The following is a 16,996-nucleotide window of genomic DNA, read 5'->3' on the forward strand; positions in this document are numbered from 1 at the left end:
GCGCTTTTCTCAATCGTGTCTGTTCCAGCAGCTGTTGTCCACGGGAAACTTCGGTTTGTTTTTTTTTATTTTATATCATTACTGAAACCATATCAGTATGGAATTTCGCTTGTTGTCGTACTTGCTCCTTCGTTGTCCGACAGTTCCAAAGAAAACAGAGCCGCAAACTTCTTCTACTGTAGCAGTAAGGCCTGCAATATCGATCACTCTCTCTTCAAGAGCTGCCAGTTCAATTAATTTATTAGAACCGCCTTTTTCCGGTTATTGACCAATGTTTTTTTTTCAAATTGAATTTCCATTCAAACCATGCCGAAAATTAAATGATCCGATTTTATTTTCACTGCTTTAGTCATATTGAGGTAAGCACCTTTTTCCACCCTTCAGGGTCTTTTGTAGATGGACCGAGGCTGTTCAAGTGTGTAGTTAGGATCTCCCAAAACGATTTAGCATCGAACCGTGCAAAACCCTTTGCTATGTCCGGTCGATCCTGTAGTGCTTCCACAATTTTCAGCATTCCATCAAAACATTCCACAGAGAAAAAATAAATTTAATCTCATATATCAAAACACCCATAAAATACAATGAAATTAATCCAACGTGAGCTGCATCCCAAACTCACGCTATTGGACAATAAAACCTGATTAATGCGAATTATCATAAATCCCGCCCCCATATTCAACCTCCCATTTCCGTAGGCATCGATCTGGTTCTACCACTGTTTACGAGAGCCCGGTTCCCGCGCGAAATCCGAAAGCAACGCAACAGTCCGTTGATGAATTATTGCGCTGATGATATTTATCCCAAACTGGCGCACTTCCCGAGTCTGGCCAGAGGACATACATCCCATTCCCAATAGATTGAAGACATATACACCGACGGAAGGTTGGCAGGCAGAGAAGCGAAACAGAACTTTGCATTATAATGATTTCCCGGATGGATTCGCCTTCGCGGGGAGACTGATAATTGACACTGACTTCTACAGGCTGATGCTGTTGAAGGCACAGTATCCTAATTTCGGTGCTTTTCGTTCGTTGTGCGGGTGGTTTGCTTAGTTCTAAATTTTTATGACGTCCGAGTTTCGAAGCATATCGTAAAAATCATGTAGGCCTATGTGCGTGCTCTGGGTTTATTATTATTACACATTTTGGCGTAGGCACTGGGTTCAACTGAACCCTTTGAATTACCGTAGGTACCTACCTGATAATGTTGACGGAAAGCAGGTACTGCTCAGGCATAGCTTCAATCTGAAAATGTGATGCAAAGGGACTGCGTTCGGACACGCAATTTTTTGTTTGGTTGTTAAACTTGACACAGCACTACTAAAAGTATATACCTACCTTCATAGTAGCTCGGTTGGGCCGACAAGGTTCCATACCGAAACAAACGCAGAAAATATTCATGATTACGCACGATTTATGAAAACGTAATTTTTGCGAGTTTGTTTTGCTACCAGCATACGCTAAAACAAATAACCTTGTCGAAGATTTATTGATGCGAAAGAGGAAACACAATTTATCACTTCTATAAAGTACTGGAAATGGTTACGGTTGGCGTAATTTAAAGGGTAGTTTCCATCATCGTGCGTGCAGCAGAGTGGCGCAGTGGAAGCGTGCTGGGCCCATAACCCAGAGGTCCGTAGATCGAAACTACGTTCTGCTAGATTCATTTTTTTATTATTTTCTTGAACACCACATGCTGAAATAATTCTTACTGTGTTCTCAAAATTGATCGCATGAGTAATAGTGGCAAGACTGTTTTGCTCGAAATTGTCTTTAAATGTTTAAGAGTCTGTTGACTAGAAAAATGTGTTAAACGTTGATTTAGCGTTTAAAAGGGAACAAGCCGTCACTCTTTTAACGATGCGATTAGACTTTTTACAGGCATGAATCCATGAAATAACAAAGCAGGCCGTAATACTTGAGAAAGGCAAGAAAAAGCTAATGGAATTTTCTTTTCGTTCTAGTTAAATGATCGCTAACCTGCTAAAAATCAGATGTATATTTGAATAAAAGTAGAGAAATATGTTAAAACTACCCTTTGGATTCGAGTGACGTGTCAGCCGTTGGGAGAAAAAGTACTCCATTTCTTAGTCGCCAATTTGTTGCCAGTGTTACGCACCTTCAATCAGCTTTGAATGAACATCGTACAGGCTCTGTGTTAGAGTTGGGACAGAAAAAGAAAACAGGAAGTCGTTCCAATCGCAGTTGGAAACAAATTAATTAGTACTAAGATGTGATTTACGAAACATAAAACCAAAAAAGGGCAGCTACACGCTCACTTTCTCTCCTCAACCTGTACACCCCCTTCATCCAACCGCGCAACCACCCACGGGCACGGGGCTCTGCAGCACAATTCACCGGCAACCAACGGTAAAGGTCAATCACACTCCGGCTGCTCCTTTTTCTAACTGTGAATCATCAGTTTGACCGGGTAGCTCCTTCGATATCGTTCCCACTGGCGGAGGCCAAAATGTAGCAGTCCTGTTTCGGGTATCGTAGGTTGTAAACATTTAGGAAAAACACAAAAGAAAAACGGAAGAATGATTTCTTTCTCGCTATGGGAAAAGTTTATCAATTGAAAAAGGATCGTCGCACAACTGTTGTGCGTGTGTACATATGTATGCTGTTCGGTGTCCTGTAGCGTGCCGGCTGGTGTCATGTTAGTGACAAACATCTAGTATTAAGCACCGATGTGCAGTCCAGTTGACCTTTACCTTCGGTTACCGCTGAACACTACCACAAACCCAAACGAAAGCGCATATTGTGATGAGTGGGGGACAAGGAGTGCTGGGAGTAGGAATCTGATTTCACGCCTATGAGTGTCCTTCTTGGGTGACCGAACAAAACCCAACTGATATCTATGTCGCAATTTTTATTATGTCTGTCTGTTTTGTTCACCCTTACACTACCAACGGCCGACACATTTGCGTTTAGGAAAGGAGCTGGCTGACGCCCACTCAAATATGCCCTTTTTGGTAGACGAATGCCATGATCGGCAGCTGAGTAGCCGAATTTACCGTTTGATGTTTGATCTTCTGGTATGGAAACTGTCTCTGGTGGTGGTGACACAAAAGTATCGCATTCGGTTTTATCACTGGAAGGACAACTTCGAATCCATTTGAGGTTGATTGGTGTTAGGATAGTTCCGACGAAATGCAGGAAGTATAGCATTTGCAAGTAGATTAGGGACAGTATCGGGCATGGTGACCGGTTCTTATTTCCGCATTCGCACGTCGTTAGTATCGTCTTCGATCAGTTTGTGATGAACATTACTAAGTGCCTGTACGTTTTGTAAGTCAGTGAAGATGTCGTGAATCGAAAAAGTGGAGTATACATGTAATGAAAAGGGAGAAAATAAAATCGGGAAGTGTTGTAATAATTCACATGATAAAAAATACAATTATCACCATGACTTACACGTAGAATTACATAAATAATCACAACAACCCACGCTTATTCAAATTAATTCGAAATTATTAGTTATTAGCTTTTTTGAAAACGGCATTGGTTAAAATTACAAAAAAAGTGATTGAAACATGCGTATCTGTCGATACTGGTGGTGTGAATAATTGAATAATAAAGGTTTAAAAAGTCTTTTCTTGTTAAGCACAAAATTACTCAATCGTTACGTTCTCGCAATTAAGAGATTTGTGCCTTACATTGCGAGTCCCATCATTTTTATTATAGAAGGAGAGATGAAACAAGTAGGAAAATAGAACACAGTAGTACAATACTGCCGTTATATGCATGGTTGTCCCATGTATATAGGAACTCCCATAGAACATGAGGCAAACATAGAACAACAAAAAAGATCTCAATTCACGAATGAATACAGTCGGGTCTCCTACTAAGCGATTAACTGGGGGCGTGAAAAAGGAATCCGCGTTGTAGGATACCCATAGCTTATGGGATTTCGACTAATTGGGGCTGTAGCCGATTATTCATTCGAACATTGCTAAAAGTGGGAGCCAAACTTTTTATTGTTTACAACCAAACGTGTCAATGGGAAGAAACGGCGCCTTTGTTAGTTATATTTTCCCTATACCGCAACGACTAGGTGGCTTTTGCGTATAATTAGCAAAAAAAAGATTGGAGTAGCTAAATGTCAAACATCAACTGATCGAACGCGGCGTGATTTGTTTTGTGTTATCTGCTTAGTGCATTATGTTGAATAACGACAAATTAATTCATGTAGGGTAACTGTGCCGGATCATTATATTCAGCCAGCAAAATCTTTGACACGAAGGTAGCCTGCGCTGCGTGTCTCCCATGTGTTAAAGTATTAAGCCCTAAAAGACGACAGCGGTCTTCGTACTGTGGCAGGTTTAACGGATGGTTCCACGGCAATTGACGTAACGCATATCATACGAATTTACGCTGGACTGCTTCAATGCTCCACGTAGATTGATAATTGCACTAGACGACGTTTACAAATTCCAACTACGGGCGCAACAATGAGCAATAAAGAGCCTTGGAACACAGTAGATCCCGAAAATCGTTAGAAATTTTGAAAATACATCCCAGAAATCGATTGGCATTGTCGATGGTCGCTGAGACGTGAAGAGTGTACGTTAGTCTTTCATCAAGAATGACTCCTAGATCCTTCACGTGGTCAACGCGTTGAATAGTGAAAAAATTAATGGACCTAGCGTACTACCTTGAGGAACTGGTGAGAAGGATACTGAAACCATATCGCCAATTTGAACAACAACTTTACGGTGTACAAATTAAAAACGAAGTTAATGACAGAATCTTGTAGAACGCCCTAGCTTGTCAAGCATTGTTAACAGTAACTCATTATTAACTCTGTCAAAAACTGCCGTTAGATCTATGTAAATAGTGAATATACGCAATTTCTTGAACTTTGTTCCGTGCAAATTGACGTGACGCTGACGAGATTCGTCTGGACTGAACGACCGGGGAAAATCCGTGCTGAGATGTACTGATGTAGTGTCGACAAGCAGAAAACAACGCTTCGTTGATGATTAATTCAAACACTTCAGATTCGACTCCTAGCGAAGTCATTCCGCGGTAATTCTCATTGTCACCCTTCTTGAATACAGGAAACATTACTGAACATTTCCAATCCTCAGAAAGGCTGAAGCGAAAGATTAAAAATATATGCAAATGGTGTTACTAGAAGGGCTGAACATTTTTTCAATGCAACTGAAGGTATAGCGCTGATGCCGGGTGAATAAGATGTCTTGGTTTTCCGGATTGCAAATATAACCATTTGTTCAGACAGAACGCCACGAGAAGCATTTTCGAGTTCGATTGCGGTTGGAGAGTCAGTTTAAAAAACACTAGAGAAGAATCTGGCAAACAGCGTACATTTCGCCACAGTTGTCGTAGCTTCTTCGCCGTCGTAGTGTATCCTTGATGGAAGTGCAGTTTCTTTTCGCTTCGTGTTGACAAATAACCAAAAGCCCTTCGGGTTACAACGTAGATTAATCTGGATGCGGTTTACCTACCGTTTGTACAGAAGCTTGTTGTAACAACGATACTCATTACTGGCTAAAGTGAACATGCGCTTAGAGAGAGAACACCGTCGATTTGTGTACCCATGTAGGGTTTTTGCTCGAGTACCGTTTAGCCTCCGAAGAGTGACGTTTGACCAGGGCGGCTTACTAGGAGGCTGACATTTAGGCACTAAGGTTTCAACACAGTTCAGTAATAGTCGCTTGTAGAGGGCAACTGCAGCATTAACACTCACTTGGGCATCAGTCTTGCAAAAGTTGAGACGGTCTACAGAAAGAGTTTCTAAGTACTGAACTGAGCGAATAATAGCTATTGAAATTTCAAGTGCGGGATGAAAGCTGCCAAGTGGAACAATGACGCTGGATGTTTCATTGACGGGACACACAGGTATAATATTCTCATTAACAAAGACGAGATCCAGAAAGCGATCCAGATTGGTGGTTAAAAATCATTCTTACTTGACTTAGTCCGTTGAAAGCAATTTTGTCCAGTAGCAAAAGACTGGCGATATTAGTTGTCGAAGTTGCCGGACCTGGGTAAGCGTATCCATGTCGTGACGGCACACAAATGAACCCTGGCTGATTGATAACGCCATCCGCGTCAGATTGTGAACAAGCGTTATTCACAGCATCAATATGAAGTTGCACGATGTTACAGTCGAGTCGCTTTTCAGGAGGGATATAGACAGCACCAATATAGAAGTTCCTCGATGGAGTAGTAATTCTAACCCAAACAGCCTCAACACTCCTCTACGATCACGAATACTGTTGCCACTATTTCGATCCGCACGGCATGCGGTGTAAGCATCGGCGAAAAGCTGCATCGATGCTATCCTTGCATCCAAGCCATGTTTCGTAGTCACCATTTACAGAAACTAAAAACACGTCGTCTATTTTCGTCTTTAGCCCTCTGGCATTCTGGTAGTAGATCCGCAAACCTTCTCAGTGTTATGTGCCAAGTGTCCTGCCACACACCAACTTTCAGAACTGCGGGCTCCGATGATCAGCAACACTGCGAATGGCGTGGGGGGAGCAGGTGGGAATGACTGAGTCATGACTGTTGTGTCCAGCGGTTGACTGCAATGGGAGGCATACAGACCGGACAGATGCGATGCAATCAAAATTTTCATTTTGCCATAGAAGATTCACTGCAGTGGTAGAGTCGATTGAGTTGTGTTCATCAGCAGATTGTAAGTGAAATTTACATTGAATTTGTCACACATTCACGGAAGTAGATGTTCTCCGACCAAGTGTCTTTGGACAGAGCCTTATCGCTGTATGATTTGCTAACGCCAACTTTGAAGGTAATGAAGCTCAGAGATTCCTTGTCCTTAGGAACTAGACGAACTACTCTCGGTTGCAGATCCTCCTCCAGAAACCTCATCATCCGTCGTGCTGGGATCGAATGCTGACAAGTAAACCCATAACAGCTCATCAACTGGAGATGTTGTTTTCATCGTTTCAAACGCAGCTTTGGATCCACGAATATTAGGGAATTTTGCTTTGAGCGGATCATTTTTTCGTTTGCGCTTAGGCGTGTTTGAAACTGGATCATTGGGTGACGAGCCCATTTTCGCCATGTTTCTACTATCACGCTTCCCATTTGAAGCTGTTGGTTAGAGCAGTGTCTGCCATCTTTGTTCAACGCATTGACTCAAATGGTAGCGCAACAATAAGGGCACTCGATTCGAGTTTTCGTTGCACTCAAACACGAGCATTTAACTGTTTTCGGCGCATTTGTGTTATTATCTTGGTTCTTAACAACGAAGCAAAACTGTTGATGTTAATTTTTACGCATTCCATTGATTGTAGGCCAAGAAATTAATGAATTAGTGAGACACCCTGCTTAGTATAGTGAAAATAGGCACTTTACCCTATGTAGCAATCCGTTTCCAAGACGTATTTACGGTTGGATATAGCGGTTTTGACTCAACTTTAACCGAGAGCGCTTTGACGACATCTTTCAGATCAGTTATGTCATTCTTTATAGATTTCAGGGAACTGTAGTCGGGCACTATGTCGCAACAACTAATCCATACGCCCCATCGGCATACAGACCAATCTGTCTGATCGACACGACTGGCAAACTGCTTGAGAGGATCATCCTCAACAGGCTAACCCCTGGCGGCCTGTCAAGCAACCAGTTTGGCTTTCGGAAGGGTAAATCCACAGTGGACGCTCTCAACTCAGTGATAAAGACTGCCGAGATAGCGATCCAACGAAAAAGGCGAGGCATTCGATACTGTGCGTTAGTGACACTTGACGGGAAGAACGCATTCAACAGCGCAAGCTGGGATGCCATCGCGCTCTCGTTACACCGGCTTAGCCTACCGGTGGGTCTGTACCGGATCCTGGAAAGTTACTTCCAGAACCACGTACTGCTATACGAGACCGATGCCGGTCAGAAAAGGGTTCCGATTACCGCCAGAGTCCCACAGGGCTCGATCCTAGGCCCGGTGCTATGGAACCTCATGTATGACAGGGTTCTGAGACTGAAGTGCCCTCCTGGGGTCAAGATCGTCGGCTTTGCTGACGACGTAACCTTGGAGGTCTACGGAGAGTCAATCCCTGAGGTAGAACTAACCGCAGAACACGCGATCAACATGGATGAGCGCGAGAGGCCTGGAGCTCGCTCATCATAAGACGGAGGTAGTTATCGTCAACAACCGCAAGTCGGCACAACAAGCAGTTATCCATGTGGGAGAAGTCGCGATCACTTCACAGCGAAGTCTGAAGTCTCTCGGAGTCATTATAGACGACAAGCTGACCTTCGGCAGCCATGTCGACTATACATGCAAGAGAGCGTCGACTGCTGTTGCGGCTCTATCGAGAATGATGTCCAACAGCTCAAAGGTGTGCGCCAGTAGACGTAGGTTACTGGCAGGCGTTGCCGTATCTATCCTCAGGTACGGCGGCCCGTCATGGTCAAGAGCACTGAGGGTAACCACTTACCTACAGAAACTGGAGAGCACCTACCGCGTGATGTGCCTCAGAGTGATATTTGCCTACCGCACGGTATCACACGATGCATCCTGCGTGATAGCGAGCATGATGCCAGTCGGGCTGGAAATAGAGGAGCCCGCGAGCGCACCAGGGTGACCTCGGTCGCCAGATGGCAGCGTGAGTCGGACAACTCCTCGAAAGGTAGGTGGACCCACCGGCTGATACCTAGCATATCGAGCTGGGTGGGAAGACCCCATGGGGAAGTTCACTTCCACCTGACACAATTCATGTCAGGCCATGGCTGTTTCCGACAGTACCTCCACAGGTTCGGGCACGCGGAGGTCCCAGCCTGCCCAGACTGCCCAGATGTAGACGAAACTGCCGAACACATACTGTTCGTATGTCCGTGGTTCGACGTCGAAAGAAGAGCAATGCTTGACGTCTGTGGCTGGGACACAACCCCGGATACCTTTATTCAACAGACGACGGGCACGGCTAACTAGTGATTGGTTAGTTGGAGCGAAAAAGGCCGAGCGCAAAAAAGGGAGTGAATGGTCTGTTCATGCTGAGGCAGGTTTGGCGCTGCGACTGGCAACCGCGTAAAGGGTAAACCCAGCCACCCCGAAGCAAGGCAGAAGAGCGAGTGTATAGGCGTATAAGTGGACTGCCTCATGCCAAGATGGGAGGGTCGTAGCGTAGTATGTTGGGACTTAGCTATCGATGCCTCGTGGCGTGGCAGAGGAGTGAAAGGCTGAGCATCCAAGTCAGTCTCACACGGCATGTTAAGGGTGAGCACAAAAGTCAGCCTCACATGGTATGGTAGAGGCTAACACAAAAGTAAGCCTAGCAAGGAATGAAAAAGGTGAGCACAAAAGTCAACCTCATGTGGAGTGTTTGAGAGTGAATCAAGGTGCGATAGAGAGAGCACCCAAGTAAGCCTCATACAGGACGTATGAACGCGTGAGTGAGAGTGAATGAGTACATTAAGTACAGCCATCCCCCCAGAAGTAATACCGAGAGGTAGTTCCTGGGAGGAACGATGGCGGAGCCCAATGGAGTTTAGTCGGTATTAATGGCAGCGTCACCATTCGAGCCCGACACGCCCCCAGTACACCCCGTGCGGTAGCTTGGACACCTACCAATAGCACGTGTACTGGGCTAGGACGTAAAGGTCTTTTCCATTGTAAAAAAAGTGCTTTGTCATTTGAGCTAGAAGGATGTTTATTGGAAATTGCCGGTAGAATGTCGATCGGACCGAAATCCTTTGGTTGCGTTGAATTGAAAGATTTGGGGATAAGGGTGATAATTCCTTTCTTCCAGGTAATTAGAAATGAATTTGTGTCGATTGAGTAGAACAGATGAGAACAGATAGCGAGGATAAACGGACATAGGAGTTTGATAAAGGAGATAGGAATATCGTCTGAGCCTGTTGCGTTTGTTTGAATTTCGTAGATTTTTCTGCAGATTTCATTGTCGTTCGTGTGCCGAAAATCCAAATTTTGCAAGGAACTGTTGCCTATGACCTTCTACGAAGAATTGGTCAGGGTTTTTAGCAACGGTTCTAACGTATGGCGTATTTTTGTGAGTTGTTGTAAATTGCTTCCCTTCTTAAGTTATCCCAGAGTTTTTAGCAGGCAGATTTGTGTTAAACTGTAGTTCTGAGTAACTGTTTTTAGCTGCGAAGATGAGTATATTAGCTCTATCACGTTTGCTAGCGTAGTCCTGCCATTGCATGTCGTGGTATGTTCTATTTGAGCTACGATGATAGAGAGCGAAAGCGCGATCCCTTCGCTTAACTGCTTGTTTACCTTCCGGTGTAATCCATGGTTGGTTGATCGCATTGATCGAGGACAACTAAGGTTCTTTCTGGAGCAAGCTGGTGCAACAGGCCTCTCAACTCTTTGCCCAGCAGATTTGTTTTTCTGTTCCAATCCGGATCATCCTAAAAGCATCGCATATCTCTGGTGTTTATAGCCGCCTGGATTCGTAGTTGGTAGATTCCATTTATGTTCCTAGCTGCGATGGTTTGCACAGCACACTTGCGTCACCTAATATTAGCTAGAAGCTGGACTACATCGTGATCAAATATGATGTTCCTAACAGCTTTCGATTTGATTACGATGCTAGGTGAACCGTTGCTGAGAAGGTGGATCGTAGTGGCACTATTTTCGGTAATACGGATAGATCCTGTCGGCAATATAGTCAAATTGGAGGCTGAGTTGATCTGCAGCAATGCATGCACGTTCGCAGATGGCTGAGGTGCACTGACTTGTACGTTGAAATCGACTAGAACATATGTTCGATCGAAATCGTATTCCAGCAAGTCCAAAAGAAGCTTTTCGTAGCATTTGCTAAAGTTTGGGTTCGAGCAGGAGGGTTTGTATACTACAACTACTACACAGATGTTGAGGTCGCTCAACGTGTTTCGAACTGCAAGGAATTCGAAACGTGAGACGATTGGTATGCTCGAATCGAACGTAGATTTCATGAAAGCTATAGCCTTGATTCCTTTCTGTGTATACATCTCTACTCCACCATATTTTTTTATTCTTCGACCACAACAAGACGGCAGCGTGTGCTTGATAAAATTATAGCCGGGAAATCTCATTCTTCAGTTTTTTTAGAAAGGAGATACAACGTGTTTCATCTTTTTGCCATCCTCAAAACAAAAATCATTATAATGGTAAAACCGTAATAAAAGACAAATAAAGCAAAAAACAGATGTGTTTTAGATAGCTTGAGGCTCCTATTTTATGAAATTATTGTTGTTTGGGTGAAAACACAGATATTTTAATGACGCTCACTACTTTTGTGCGAAATGGACATACGGAGCTATTCGAACCCCCTATTTCATCTACCATCGGTCAGCGGCTGCGCACACGATTGCACATGCCACAACAAAAAATATATGATGCGCCAATCGACAGCTGTGACTAGCCAGATTAAGTTATTAACATAATTCCATTGGGAAGAAAATAAAAAAAATTGACGGTCTGAATTGCCCCGTAGGGAGGTCCGAATTACCCCTACATTGTAATAGGATGGAAAAATTTAGAGATTTGCAAATCGTCGCCTAGCGCTTCCATGGAGTGTTGCAAATGAACTTTTGTGGTACCTCATTGCTCGCTCGGGTTTAACGCACTACTAACGGTGGTGGTTATCCGCTGCGAGGACAGAGTCTCATCGACAAGTATGTATGCAAACACTGAAGCGAACGTTCCTAACTTCACCATACAAAAGCACTGTAGAAGACAGACCAGTTCCTTTCTGTGACGCCAAACAAACGAAAATAAACAGAGAGAACAGCCTTACAGATAGCGTTACAACCCCTAACAAGGCTTTGACTCGGAAATCTTCACTGACCTGGGCGTACACTTCAATGGAAAGGATAGAACAACACTTGAAGGGGTTATATAAAAAGTAGAGGCTGACTTAGAAGGAGACAAATTTTCGTTACCTATGTAACTCACCAGAGTATCAATATGGTTGGAAAATTACCAAAAGAGACGCACATTTACACACCGCTATTCAGTTTACATAAAGCAGTGAATTTCTCGCATCTGTTAACGATTTTTGTCGGTTTAGTTCGGAATTTTACTTTCCTGGCTAATAACAAAGAACACAGAAGCACCAGGCACTCTCGCTGTGGAGGATAAGCAGAACGGGAGTTGCATTCCCATACAGCTAACAAGAAAAGGAGACAGGGAGGAATGAATCCGAATTTTCATTGCCATAGTCGCCAGGGAGATTCCAACAATGAAGGTCACTTCGTTTTTTGAAGATGCCTCCGGAGATTCACTGCCACTTACCCAATTTGCAACATTTTGCTATGAAAATTCAAGAAAATGTTTAAATGTTGCATTATTGCTTCGAATTGGCTTTTTTAGGCTGTTTGTATTGCAAAAAAAATCATGAACGCGATTTTTTACCGAAAAGGCTCTGTTAATGTAAATAGTTGATTGCTCATTAATAATAAAACTAGACTCCTTAACCATCGTGTACACAACATTACTCCGTTTCTATTGAACAATGATTCACTGAAGCCTTTTACCAAAATATTCGATATCAGTTGCTATTATTGAGTCCAAGACTGTTTAACAAGTAGACCATCACCAGAGAAGATTGTCAAGTAGCTAGTAGCGACCTTCACCAAACAGCAAATAAGAACCACCAGCTTGTAAAGATAATAGAACAGCTAAACTCACCTTGAAATACTTGACCGTCTTTACCCTAAGTTCCAGCGTAGCATCCTCGTCACAAATCATTATCGTGTGCGGGTGCTGCTGGAAGGCACTAACGGTCCACATGTGATTCACTCCCTCCTCGATCGCCTTATACAGGGCGAAAGCCTTGTGTGTACCGGTAATCAAAATCATCACCTCCCTGGCATCCATCACAGTGCCCACGCCAACGGTAAGTGCCTGCTTCGGAACCTTGCTAATGTCATTTCCAAAAAAGCGCGCATTCGCCTCTAACGTATCCTGCGCCAACGTTTTCACCCGAGTCCTCGAAACCAGCGACGATCCGGGCTCGTTAAATGCTATGTGTCCATCCGGTCCGATTCCTCCAATGAACAGTTCAATTCCACCGGCCGCCTTAATCTTACTCTCGAAGGCATCGCACTCCGCCACCAAGTCCGGTGCGTTCCCGTCCAGTATGTGCACGTTGGCCGGATCGATGTCGATGTGTTTGAAGAAATTGTGCCACATAAAGTAGTGATAGCTTTCCGGGTGATCCCGTGGCAGGTCGACATACTCGTCCATGTTGAAGGTTTTTACGTATTTGAAGGAGATTTTACCCTCCTTGTGGAACTTGATTAGATTCCGATACAGCCCGAGCGGTGTGGACCCGGTCGGCAAACCCAGCGTGAAGAACTTATCCGGGCCGGCTTTGAAATCATTGATACGCTTCATCACGTACTTGGCCGACCATTCACCGACGTAGTCGGACGTGTCCAGGATGATTAGTCGCATGGTTCTGGGGAAGATTATAAGATTGAGAAGAAATTTTGTTATAAATTACATAATATGTGTATAAGTGAGCCTAACGTTTCGTCCGAATGCCGGACGACAACTCGGTCAAAATGCGTCTAGAAACAGATTCGTAGGTTTAACCCTGCGGAATTCGCACTTATGGCCCCCTGAACGAGCAGCCGCTGGTGCCCTAAGACGATTTCACCAGATTTTTAGAGCAGCGTGTACTCAGTGCACTAGCGCGACTGCCGGAAGGTTAAATGTATGTATCATCTAAACAATGATCTAGAGGTTCAGTAAAAGTACGGTATAGGACATGGCAGCTTGTGGCAATATAATGCATCTCCTAATCAGAAGATATTTGGTTTGATGATGGGAAAAAAATTAAAGAAATAATCAAACAATAAATTCTGAATAAAAAAATCGACCTTTAACAGAGCCAACATTTATTTACGAAGACCCCGATTCGTGACCTTCCCAATCACACCAAACATGAATATTCCATCAATTATGGATGTATTGATAACACGCAACGTGCAGTGAGATGGTGTCCATTATTGCACCAATCAACAGTCATTTCCATCGACGAAAGCCCCAGGCCTGATTAGAATTCAATTATTGTGTACACATATGTAGGAACATACATTTATTCAATACATTATGGAACATGTAGTTCTATCGTGCGTGTTTCCCAGCGTGGTTTAATGTCTCATTTGCTCTGGTTGAACTAATTTAACTCATTGGATTATACTACATTTCCATGCACGGAAAACCGCGTCTGAGTAAAAATCTAACAAAGAACTTCTGTGCTTGCTTTCCGAGACATCACTCGCGAGCAGTCAGTTGTTTAGGTGGTCAAAGAAGACGTGTAATTTTTTGGATTTAATTTCTAGTTGCTACCAAAGCAGTGCCAGTTACAGATGAGAAGAATTCGAAACGCAATCTTATTTATTTAAATTAGGTATTGTGGCCCTTCATGCACGAATTTGATTTGATACAAATTTTCCTTTAGAGAAAAAAATTATATAGCAAGAAAGCCTAGTTTTGTGCATTCCAACATTTGTTCAATTAGATGCATTATTCTTAACAACTAAGCCTTGTAAAAAGTTTGTTTTCTAAACGAAACACGTTGCCCGATTCATATGTTCATTAAATATCAAATTCATAAAGCAAAATTCTCATAATTGTGGACAAACAATTAAATATACAGGATATAGAATGATGCTCCATGATCGAGTATGGGATTTTATTTTTAAAGAACAAAACGCAAATTTTAAACAATGTAACCTTTTAATTGAAAGATACATAAGTTCCTCTTTCCGTGCAGGATTAGTACAGCCCAGTGGCATTAATATTAAAGTAAGGGGTAGCTCCGAGGCAAAAGTAAGGGCGGTGATTACCCAAATCCAACGATGTCAAGCGTATACGTGCGTCGTGCGTTTTACTTGAATTGAATTTTGATGGCCATCAACATTGCTTATACACCGTATGACGATGTACAACAAACTATGTTATTGATATTAAATAGATAAAGTAAATAAAAGTCAATGTGGATGATAGGTTCGAATCTTGTTCGGAAACGCGATTGTGTACCTTAAGCAAAACTGCACTTCTATTTGGTTCACTCCTGTTTAGTGAACTTTTCACCCCAATAAAACCGATTGTTGGTTTTTTATGTGGTAGGTAAGTTACAACTTTGGAAGAAAGATTTCTGCTTTAATTACAATATATGATTAACCGTAGAACGTTGCACTGGGGTACAAATGTACCCCACGCCTTCTTTGGAGCCGTGTGACGACGAGAATTCGGCATTTACTGACCTGGAACCTTAACCATAATTCAATTTAGAGTTCCTAGTAAGAGTAGGAAAAGGTGGTATAGTCAGTTTGCTTATAGCCTTCGTGGAAGCAGGTGTCAAAGTTGGCGTGGGGTACATTTGTACCCCAGTGTACGGTTGCCGTTAGTGTTTTGTCAGGTTTCGTGCTGTCAGTGGAAGTTTGATTCGTGACAATACCAGTCTAAATACTGGTTGTTTTACTACGTAAGTAACAATTAGTATTATATAATGGTTTTTAATCATTTGTTTAATTGATTTAATTTAATTTTGAAGCGGAACAAAAAATCGCTCTCATTTTTGCTGATTTTTTTTGTTTAATTGTTTATTTTTTATAGTTTTTCAAAGCAATGGCTCGCAAATGTGATTTGCGCACAGTAACGGCATTGGTAAGCGAGAAATAAAAATACAAAATGTTTAATATCTTTGCCGCTCGTGAACGAATCTTGACAAACGATAGCTTGTTAGAAAGGTATTTCCATAAGCTTCCTACTTCTAGATAGTTTGCGCGAACCCTTTGTCCAAAAGTTATTCACTTAAAACACGTTTTGCTTTGACAAAATTATCCATATCTCGGAAAGTAAACAACATATCGAAAAATAAAAATAATAGTGTCAAATGGTCACGTTAAGCCTTTCGTTTGAAACTAGTTTCATTAAGATCGGTTCAGCCATTGCTGAGATAATTACATGACATTTTGTTCATACATACATACACACATACACACACATACATACAGACATTGTCCAATTTGTCGAGCTGAGTCGATTGGTATATGAAACTCGGCCCTCCGGGCCTCGGAAAAAGTTTTCAAAGTTTGAGCGAATCCTATACATTTCTTTTGTAAGAAATGTCAAAAAGAACTAAAAATATTCAGGAAACAACCACAGTAACCCTATCTAACATTTAAGCTTAACGTAAGATATTTTTTGGCCTGAACTAGTTTTAAGAAACACAAATAGTTTCATGAATGTGAGATTGATTATTCGTGATGTTGGGAGCTGGGTCACGATTTTCGTAAACGGTTCATGAATTTATTAGCAGTTTCGCCCGTGCAGGACCGGCGGAACACTCTTTCCCGAGTGGGTAGTAAGATTCGGAATGATTTTTACCAGTACTGGCGAAAGCTCAACCATGGCGTGTGTAAGTGTAAATGAAAATTTCCTGATAATAGCTGATGGCCATTTGAAAACACCCTTTGTTGACATGCTGTATGACCGACGGCTCAGTGAAAATATGTTTGTTGATTACTGATACTACATGGAGCTTTTGTACAGCTAAGCTCATATTACTCCTTTCTTTTGAATTACGTAGCATTAATTTTCCATTACCCTGTGATAGAACCTTCTTTGGTGGGTACTGAAGCCCGCATGATAGTGTGTACTAATAGGAAGGTAGCTCCGTTAACTAACATCATTCCAGGCTTAATGGGCATTGAATACCGATGGCAAAAATAATAATTTTCAATGCAAACCATATCCATTTAATACAACTTACCCCTGGATGGTCTACTTCCAGACCAAAGATAAGCAATTTGGCATAATCGTTATCTCGTGTTATCTAACTAAACAACTCTCGGTCGTGTGCGAAGAATTATTTTGTCTACGTACCAGCCCGGGACGTAGAGATTGATGGTGTAGTCTCCGAGAGGGGTCGTAATTGTGAAATATGGGGTTGACTCCCTTTGGTTTAGTAAGTGAAAATTCTGGTATGCAAGCAATTGCGTTCAACGTTTTGCCAGATCTGGTTTTCAAACTTTGTTTTTTTTTA

General features: G+C 42.6%; 1 protein-coding gene and 1 non-coding gene across 7 annotated transcripts in view; one reads left to right on the forward strand and one right to left on the reverse strand.

The window, feature by feature from the left end:
• The first annotated feature begins 1,587 nt into the window (after positions 1–1,587).
• On the forward strand, positions 1,588–1,659 carry Trnam-cau (transfer RNA methionine (anticodon CAU)). Its single transcript has one exon. It is a non-coding gene; the product is annotated as a tRNA-Met (tRNA).
• A 324-nt stretch (positions 1,660–1,983) lies between these two features.
• Positions 1,984–16,996, reverse strand: part of LOC131678917 (glucosamine-6-phosphate isomerase) — a 32,236-nt gene continuing 17,223 nt past the window's right edge. For 3 of the 6 annotated variants that reach the window (XM_058959352.1, XM_058959354.1, XM_058959353.1), the window contains 2 exons: positions 12,625–13,396; positions 1,984–3,279 (listed from right to left, as the gene is read on the reverse strand). In XM_058959352.1, coding sequence (XP_058815335.1) covers positions 3,214–3,279; positions 12,625–13,392 — 834 coding nt within the window. In that variant the 5' untranslated portion in view covers positions 13,393–13,396 and the 3' untranslated portion in view covers positions 1,984–3,213. The remainder of the gene's footprint in view (positions 3,280–12,624; positions 13,397–16,996) is intronic. The other 3 variants (XR_009303758.1, XM_058959356.1, XM_058959355.1) reach the window with 3 other exon arrangements.

Source organism: Topomyia yanbarensis, chromosome 2, assembly GCF_030247195.1.
Source record: "Topomyia yanbarensis strain Yona2022 chromosome 2, ASM3024719v1, whole genome shotgun sequence".
In the NCBI taxonomy this organism is placed as follows: domain Eukaryota; kingdom Metazoa; phylum Arthropoda; class Insecta; order Diptera; family Culicidae; genus Topomyia; species Topomyia yanbarensis.